The 9202-nt window shown below is 44.9% G+C and overlaps 1 protein-coding gene across 1 annotated transcript; it reads left to right on the top strand.

The window, feature by feature from the left end:
* The first annotated feature begins 1145 nt into the window (after positions 1 to 1145).
* On the top strand, positions 1146 to 8789 carry LOC121035333 (olfactory receptor 8B3). Its single transcript, XM_040482854.1, has 3 exons — positions 1146 to 1293; positions 4386 to 4545; positions 7829 to 8789. The coding sequence occupies exons 1-3, from the start codon at positions 1146 to 1148 to the stop codon at positions 8787 to 8789; spliced, it is 1269 nt and encodes a 422-aa protein (XP_040338788.1).
* Positions 8790 to 9202: the final 413 nt, after the last annotated feature.

The following is a 9202-nucleotide window of genomic DNA, read 5'->3' as shown; positions in this document are numbered from 1 at the left end:
TATTTAATAGAAACACGAATTAATGCCGTTAGCTCCAGCTCTAATCTAGCCACACAGGACTCATTACAGCCTCCCTCTTTTGCCTATTTGTAACTTATTTCTGTGACAATGGGAAACCTGGTTCCATTATCTACCATTTATTTACTTATTTGACTAGATATTGTAAATTGAAGGTAAAAAGAAATGTATAAAGCATGGTACTTTAGTTGCTAAATTTGTCCTTCTCAGGAGTATGTTTGCAACTCTGAAACTGTTACATGCATACCGGGATTGACTGAATGACAATACATTGTAAATAACGGAAATTTTGTCATACACAAATGCCTTTCGCTGGCTGATCTGCTTTTGATTAATAAACGGCGCTGCAGTGAGCGTGCTGCCCAAGGGGCCTGCACGACTCTGTCCCACTTTCGGGGAGGCGGAGCTACAGGTGCCGCCATCCTGGTCGCAGCCACACAGCTGCTCCCCCACCCTGCGTCACAGCGCCCCCTCTCCGCCCACCCTGTACTTCCTCTCCGCGCAGGGCCGCTCCACCTCCACTCCATTCCACTCAGAGCCAAAAGGGAGCCTCACCGCAGGCTATTGGGAGCACACGGACGGGTACTCCTGGTGTCCCCTGTGCCAGAGCGCAGGGGCAGCCTCACTCTTACCTTCTCTGCGGAGTCTCCCAAGACCGGGTCGGCGGAAGAGGCGGCTGCGGGTGCCATGCAGGTCCTGTGCGAGGGCTCCAGAGCTTCGGCAGCTGCTAAGCCCCAAGGGTGAGGGGTGCGCAGAGGACGAGGTCTATTGCTGGAGAACCGGCAGCCTGAGAGCCCCAGAGGCCGTCTTGGGCCTGGGGGACAGCGTGGAGGCTGCAAGAGGAGAGGAGTGGGACTCGTGGGCGCGTGCGGCCTCCGCCACGGCCAATGCCTTATACAGCAGCAACCTGAGAGATGACTCGAAAGCCACGGCCAGAAACGCCATGGAGTCCCTGGTGTGGCCCAGGGCAGCCCCGAGCGAGGCCACCTGCCTGCTGCGTGCAGCCTGGCCCCTGACACATCCAACGGGGACAAATGTTCAGCCATCTTCCGCTCTGACGGCCTGGGGACACAAGGCCTGCTGAACCGCACACTGCCCTCTGGGGGCGTGGAGGGGCCAGTCGCAGCATGAAGCATGCGCAAGGAGAAGCGTCTGCAAGCTGCTGGGAGGTCTTCTGGAAAAAGGAGCAGTTTAGTGGCCGTTGGCAGGGGGAGGGCCCAGCAGAGGAAGACGCCAGGGACTGCAAGGCGGGAAAGTCCATGCCCAAGATCGAGGGTACGTTCAAAAGCAAGAAGTAAGTCTTCCCGGACCCACGGGGAAGTTCAGTCGGAGGTGGCCGCATCTCTGCCACGTGTCAGCTAGAGCGCCTGGCCTTCCTGCCACAGCAATTTGGAACCCATCTGAGCAGAGGCAGAGCTCGGCTCCACTTGGGACTCACTCCGTGGATGCCCTGCCTCTAGCCCCTCTGCCTTTCTGTCCTTGTCCAGCTCCTCAATGCCCCATGCCTTACTCCCCCCCCTCCCCCATCTCCTCATCATTTTTCAGTGTCTGTCTCAGGGCCCTCAGCCACCTCCTTCTTTATGCATCTGCCTCCACCGTGTTAGGCCTTCATTCACTTCAGGGAACCATCCCTTTGTACCTCAGCCCCCCCATTCTCTCAGGGTTTCCTGTTTCGGGGCTTCTGCATTCTCAGGGTTCCTGTCTACTCACAGCCTCTTAGCTGCTTTGCTTCTTCATTCTGCTGACTCTTTACTATCTCCTGGCAGTCCTATCCTCTCTTTCAGGGCATCCCACTTTCTCTCCCTTTCTTTCCCATCTCCATCTCAAATCGGTGAGGGCTCACTTCCTGCCCTGCTTGGATTCTCATCTTTTGGCTGCCTTCCCATCACCTTTCTTGGTGGCCTGTCCTTTTGCCTTGGGGAAGCAGAGCTGGTTGCAGGCAGTTTTCGAGGGAGGGTGGAGCTAGGCCCAAAGGACACTTTTCTCAGTAAGTACAACAGGGCCAGTGCTGGCAAGGGAGCAGAGCGCAGAGGATCCTGAGAGGCTGCCCTGCCAATGCCAACCTAAACCGATCTGGCTCGCTCCTCCAGCAAGGCTCCACCCAGCACTTGGTGAGGAGTGAGAGCATTAGGCTTCACAGCACAATAAAACCCAGTCTGGATGGGTGACGATACCCCAGCTCATGAAGGGTCCCGGCATGCTCTGACACGCTCACAGGCCCATTCCCAGCCATGCCCAGAAAGAGGTTGGATGAGGACTGCTTGTTCTTGAACAGATGAGCACAGGGGACAGAGTATGGTGGTGCCTGAGCCCCGCCCCCCTGCTCTGCAGGGTCCTGGCACACTATGAGGTGGGAGTGGTCCTTGCCCTGGAGGTACCCAGCAGACCCCAACTTCACCCTGTCGTTGGACCCTTTCTTTGTCACAGACCTGCAAAATGTGTCCAAGTTTCTTCTCTTCTTTTTCTTGTATCTTTTTCACCTCCAGAGAGTGACTTTGATTTGGAATGACCCATTTTGGCATGAAACGCTTAGAAAGTTCCCCTGCTGTAGGTTCTAGCATTGTGAAGTTAGTGTTTCTGCTATTTGTTTTCAGATAGTTTTTGTTTTTGTTTTTTTAAAGTAAAAGAAATCATAAGAGCAAACATTTAAGAAACCATGCCACTGAGCAAAGACAGCAGTTCTGAGAAGCTGGAGAAGGGAGGAGGGTGGTGTTTGGGGGACACTTTCACTCCCTGACAGCTCACTGTCTGGTTACCAAGGCCACCTCTCAGGTAGGGGTGACAGCATGGACTTTTTTTGGGGTGGAAAAAGTCAGGTTTGTTTTTATGCAGACTGGTATGTTGCCGTTCTGAGCAGGCTGTTCTAGGCCTGTTATTAAGAGAAAACCTTTGCAGGAAGTGAAGCCTTCTGTCCATGGAGAGGCCAGAGTTTGGGAGTCCAGCCAGAGCCCTTGGAGCCTCCTGTCTGTATCCTCCTATATCTCCTAAAATGTGATTCTTTACGTTTTGTTGTTAACAACAAACACAGCACACACACACACACACACACACACACACACACACACACATTTTACACACACACACACACACACATACACACACAAATAATGATGTTGTGCACTCTCATGAAGAGTAATAGTAGGACATACCCTGTGTTCCCCTCGTCTTTGATTATAATACCAACCAAATTCTGGGTGTCTCAGTTTTTATTCTTGGAGGAGAAAGGATGAGAGTCTTGACTTAGGTTGGCCTAAAGAAAATTCCAAGATGAATAACATAATAAGATCATAAGACGAACAATATATTACATCATGGCACAATGACAACTTTTTACTGTTTTCCTCACAAAGAACAGCAGTTTCTACAATCACCCACAGATGAGAGAGCCCTCGTAGAAGTCCAGAAGTTTTGTGGAGAAGTCACAGCACACTGTTGGAGCAAATTAAGAATCCAAGATTGGATATACTGAAGCAGGTAAGAGGAATAGTTTCACTTTACCTATGTCCTGCGTCCTCCAAGGCAGCATAGCCCAGTGCCAAAGAGGTGTTCTTATAACCTGTGACTTGTGATTTCTCTCACTGGGGAAAGTGAGAGTATGTGAGTGAATGCCTGGTTTCCTTAGCTGTACGAGAGGCTGCCAAAGAGATCCACTGCTTTTATTTTTATTTTTATTTATTTATTTATTTTTTAAAAATTTACATCCAAGTTAGTTAGCGTGTAGTGCAACAATGATTTCAGGAGTAGATTCCTTAATGCCCCTTACCCCTTGAGCTCATCCCCCCTCCTACAACTCCTCCAGTAACCCTCTGTTTGTTCTCCATATTTAAGAGTCTCTTATGTTTTGTCCCCCTCCCTTGTTTATATTATTATTGCTTCCCTTCCCTTATGTTCATCTGTTTTGTGAGATTCACTTCTTTTCATCCCATCCAGATTGCTTAGGTATATCATGTGGTTGAGCATGGAAGTTGTCTGGGAAGGTATCAGGTAGGGCTGTTGGAGGGCATCAAAGGGATATGGGGTGGGTCAGTCGGTTGAGAGTCTGACTTCAGCTCAGGTCATGATCTCATGGTCTGTGAGTTCGGGCCCCACATCGGGCTCTGTGCTGACAGCTCAGAGCCTGGAGCCTGCTTTGGATTCTGTGTCTCCCTCTCTCTCTGCCCCTGCCCTGCTCATGCTCTGTTTCTCTCTCTCTCTGTCAAAAATAAATAAACAACAACAAAAAAGTGATATGGATCCTACTAATCATGCTGTGGACTCCATCAGGAAGCTTGCTTGCTAATGAGCCATTGGGGATAACTCCAGATAGTCATGGGCACCCCCTTACACATAACCCTACCCTGTGGATGACTCCCTGCATGTGCTTCCAGTGAGAGAGTCTTTGCAGATAGCTAGTGAGCACATGCAGAAAGATGGCCAGGCTGCAGGCTGGGGAGAAATCACAAACTTGAGCATTCACTCCCATCTTAAGGAAAGCAAAACGGAGGCTCTTGGCAACCAACCTGGTTTTGCAAGATTGAGTGAAGGCATGTAAGCTTAAGAATACTACCGAAAGGTGAAACAAGAAGTATGGAGCAGGAATAACCTTATAAAAGGTCAGAGAAAGGCTCGGAATCACTAGCAGGGGTGACAGAAGGTAATTTTCTCCTAAAGCAAGTCAGAAAGACTGGAGGAGGTGGCTGCTTCTTCAGATAGTAAGACAGTAGCAGTCTTCAAGGAGTATGAATTATCAGCATAAACTGACACCACCAAAGGAACACAATAATTTTCCAGAAATGGACATCTGTGATTTGTCTTATTCAGAATTCAGTATAGCTGTTTTAAGGAAGCATGGCGAGCTACAGGAAAACACATAAAGACAAGTCAATTAAATCATGAAAACAATATGCAAAATGAGAAGTTTAACAGGGGGATAGAAATCATAAAAAAAAGAAGCAAACTTTCTGAAGCTGAAGAATATAATGAATGAAATGACAAATCCAATAGAGAGCATCAGTATCAGATTGGATTGGGCAGAAGAATAAGCCTGTGAAGTAGAAACAGGACATTTAAAATTATGCAGTCAGTGAGAATACAGGAAAAACATGAAATGAATAAAGAAAGTCCCCATGGCCTATGGAGTACCATTAAGCGAAACACTGTAGACATGATTGGAGTTCCCAAAGGAGAAGGATGCAGAAAGGGGCAGAAAACTTGGTTAAAGGAATGATGGCTGGGAACTTTCTAAATCTGGGGAGAGATTTAGACTTGTAACTCATAAAGTTAATAGGTCACCCCAGTATTTCAACCCAAAGTGATCTTCTCCAAAACACATTATAATTCAGCTGTCTAAAATGAAAAATAATGGAGAGAATTTTAAAAGCAGTCAGAGGAGGGGCGCCTGAGTGGCTCAGTCGGCTGAGCATTCGAGTTCAGCTCAGGTCATGATCTCATGGTCTGTGGATTCGAGCCCCGCATCGGGCTCTGTGCTGACAGCTCAGAGCCTGGAGCTGCTTTGGATTCTGTGTCTCCATCTCTCTCTGCTCCTCCCTGCTCACTCTCTCTTTCTCTCAAAAATAAACATTAAAAAAAATTTTTAAAGCAGTAAGAGGAAAAATAACCCTCATATGCCCAGGAACCCTACATAATGCTATCAGATTTTTTTTTTTTTTTGAGAAACCCTGCAGCCCAGAGAGAGAGGGATGATATACTGAAAATGCTGGAAGAAAAAACTGCCAACCAAGAACACTTTACCTAGTAAAGTTGTCTTTCAAAAATAAAGGTGAAATAAAAACTCTCCCAATGAAAGCTGAGGGAATTCATTACCACTAGACTTGCTTTATAAGAGATGCTGTAAGGAGTTCTCTGAGCTGAAACAAAAAGACACTAACTAGTACCATGAAAATATTAGAAAATATACAACACACTGAAAATTTAAATATATTCAGTCAAGTTCAGAATACTCTAATACTGCAATATGGTGGTTAATCACTTAATACTAGTAAAGGTTAAAGGAAAAAAGTACTAAAAATAACTATAGCTACAATAACTTGTTAATGGATTCACAATACAAAAAGATTAATTGTGACATCAGAAACAAAATAGGAGAAGGAAGTAAAGGGATAAAGGTTTGTATGTGATTGAAGTTAAGTTGTTATCACTTTAAAATAGACTGTAATGTCTGTAAGGCACTGAATATTTAAAGGAACTCAAATGTTTTAAAAGGGTAAAATAAACTTTACTGAAATGTTCATAAATCTGTATGAACTTAAATCCTTAAAACTAATATGTTACCTAGAATTATAATTAGAGAAATTTTCAATGACATGAATTATTTGAACCTTTAGAGAGGCCAGCATAAGATCCTTTCTCATAAGGAATATATAATCTCTGATGGGAAATTAACATTTATTGTCACAATTAGGATATAAGCACAGACACCAGTTCCTTCCCTACAGAGTTTATTGAGATGGGAAGGTCCTGGGGGAGACTCACACCTGAATTTCTAGCCAGATCCAAAAAATATATAAGTCTTAAACAAATGCCTTGAGCTCTGACACAGTGGCTCAGGTCTCAAGTATGTAGTGGCCCTTCGTATTTTCTTAATAAATTTATAATGACCAGTTTGATCTACAGCCAAGAATGTCTCCTGGAACATTCAGACTGTGAGATCTATGCTATGACCCTTTTGCTGGTAAAGGAAGAAGAAAATTCAGTGACTACCTCTGCTCAACCTTGACATCCTGAAGGCCAGTTCTTCTTCCAGTGGAGGTGAACCATACTTACAGGGTCAGCATGGTTATTTCCATGGAAGGAGAGTGAGTTAATCAAGTTTCTATTTACCTCTCATGCTCTCTGTTCCTGTAAAATCAGGAAAAATATTTATAATTCATAACAAGAAACTCAACGTATAAAGCTCTGGCTATATACTTTTCTGTATATTTTCTATATACTTTTCTGCTTATTCTAAGCATACCCTCTGTTGGCTTCATCTTCAGTGTGGTAGCAAGATAGCCATAGCAGGACCAAGTGACATCTAGCATGTAGCAACATCAGAGGAAAAGATTTATCTCTTTCTTAAGTTGTAAATTGAAATAGACATATAAAAGAGTTTATGTGTTATAAGCATGAAGCTCGATATGTGTTCACAAACTTAACAACTAAATAATCAGTATCCAAATTGGTTGTGTTTCTGTTTCATGCCTTACTACAAAACCAAGGAAAGCACATCCACCTTTCTTTATTCATTATCTGTCCAGCTAGGCTGGAACAGGGAAGCAGAATATGTAGAAACACTGACTACATGTTGAATTATAAATCTTAGGCTACCAAAGTTCCCCTCGATACTTGTTACCCATTATTGATTTCATGGATGCTTGCAGTAAGCTATCTGCAAAGATTATAGACTGGTAGGGACTTTCTTCTAGGAAGCAGAATTATGATATGCTCTCTGCCCGAGAGAAATCGTCTCTTTCATGATTGTCGTCACAGGGAAACTGAGGTATCTGGTAGGATAATGGAAACATAGGAACTAGGAAGTGAAAGTTCAGATGAGTGGGAGGGAGAGAAGGGGGATACCTCCCTACTGAAGCTCACCAACAGGTGGGCTTAGTCCTCAGCTACTCCATTCTTGTATCTTCTAGTAAAGACAAGGGCAGTTGTTTGTCACATGAAGCTCCTGCAACAAAAGACAGAGTGATTTTAATGTTGATGGCTGTGTGTGGCAATCCATTCAGACCCTGTGAAGCAAAGTCTTCTGAGTCTTCTGCTTATAAATGAGAGCATGTAAGGAGAGAGCTGGGGTCTCTAATGGGATTTTCTTCTGTTCTCACAGATTTCTGAAGAGAAGAATACTGGTTAGAAATGAGTCCTTAGTGACTGAATTTCTTCTTGCTGGCCTAACAGACCGTCCAGAGCTCCAGCAACCCCTCTTCTTCCTGTTTCTGGTGATCTACATTGTCACCATGGTGGGCAACGTTGGCTTGGTCACTCTTATTAGTCTAAATTCTCACCTCCATACCCCCATGTACTACTTCCTCTTCAACCTATCCTTCATTGATGTCTGTTACTCTTCTGCTTTCACCCCCAAGATGCTGATGAACTTTGTGTCAAGGAGGAATATCATCTCCTATGTTGGCTGCATGACTCAGCTGTTTTTCTTTCTCTTTTTTGTCATCTCGGAATGCTATATGTTGACCTCAATGGCCTACGATCGCTACGTGGCCATCTGTAATCCGTTGCTGTATAAGGTAACCATGTCCCATCAGGTCTGTGCCTTGCTGACTGTTGCTGCATATATGATGGGGTTTGCTGGAGCCTCGGCCCACACAGGGTGCATGCTCAGACTAACCTTCTGCAGTGTTAATGTCATCAACCATTACCTGTGTGATATTCTTCCTCTCCTCCAACTGTCTTGCAGCAGCACCTATGTCAACGAGGTAGTAGTTCTGATAGTCGTGGGAATTAATATCACAGTACCCAGTTTTACCATCCTAATTTCTTACGTCTTTATCCTCACTAGCATTCTTCATATCAAATCTGCTCAAGGACGATCAAAAGCCCTCAGTACCTGTAGTTCTCACATCATTGCTATTTCTCTTTTCTTTGGCTCAGCAGCATTCATGTATCTTAAATATTCTTCTCCAGGGTCTATGGAGCAGGGGAAAGTTTCTTCAGTTTTCTATACTAATGTGGGGCCCATGCTCAATCCCCTGATCTACAGTTTGAGGAATAAGGATGTCAAAATTGCACTGAGGAAAGTCTTGATTAAAATCCAAAGGAGAAGCATGTTCTAATTAGAAGTGGCAACAGTATAAAGAAGTTCAACTTTTTATTTTATAATTATTGGTGTTTTTCAAGGTGAGAATGTGATCATAAACATGTTGTTTCTAGAGATTGTGTTTTGTGTGGTTTAATAGACGTGCTTGTGATTTTTCTGATAGCTGATCTCGTCTCATTTTTCCTTCTGTATCTCCATCATCTTGTGCAAGTTTACATAAATAAGTAATACGTTTTCTGGGGTGCCTGGGTGGCTCAGTCGGTTGAGTGTCTGGCTTCGGTTCAGGTCATGATCTCACAGTTCGTGGGTTCGAGCCCCACATCGGGCTCTGTGCTGACAGTTCAGAGCCTGGATCCTGCTTCGGATTCTGTGTCTCCCTCTCTCTCTGCCCTTCCCCCATTCACACGCTGTCTCTGTGTCTCTCAAAAA

This window comes from Herpailurus yagouaroundi, unplaced genomic scaffold (assembly GCF_014898765.1).
Source record: "Herpailurus yagouaroundi ecotype Mexico unplaced genomic scaffold, PumYag 161, whole genome shotgun sequence".
NCBI lineage: Eukaryota > Metazoa > Chordata > Mammalia > Carnivora > Felidae > Herpailurus > Herpailurus yagouaroundi.
This window is presented reverse-complemented; position numbering and strand designations above follow the sequence as displayed.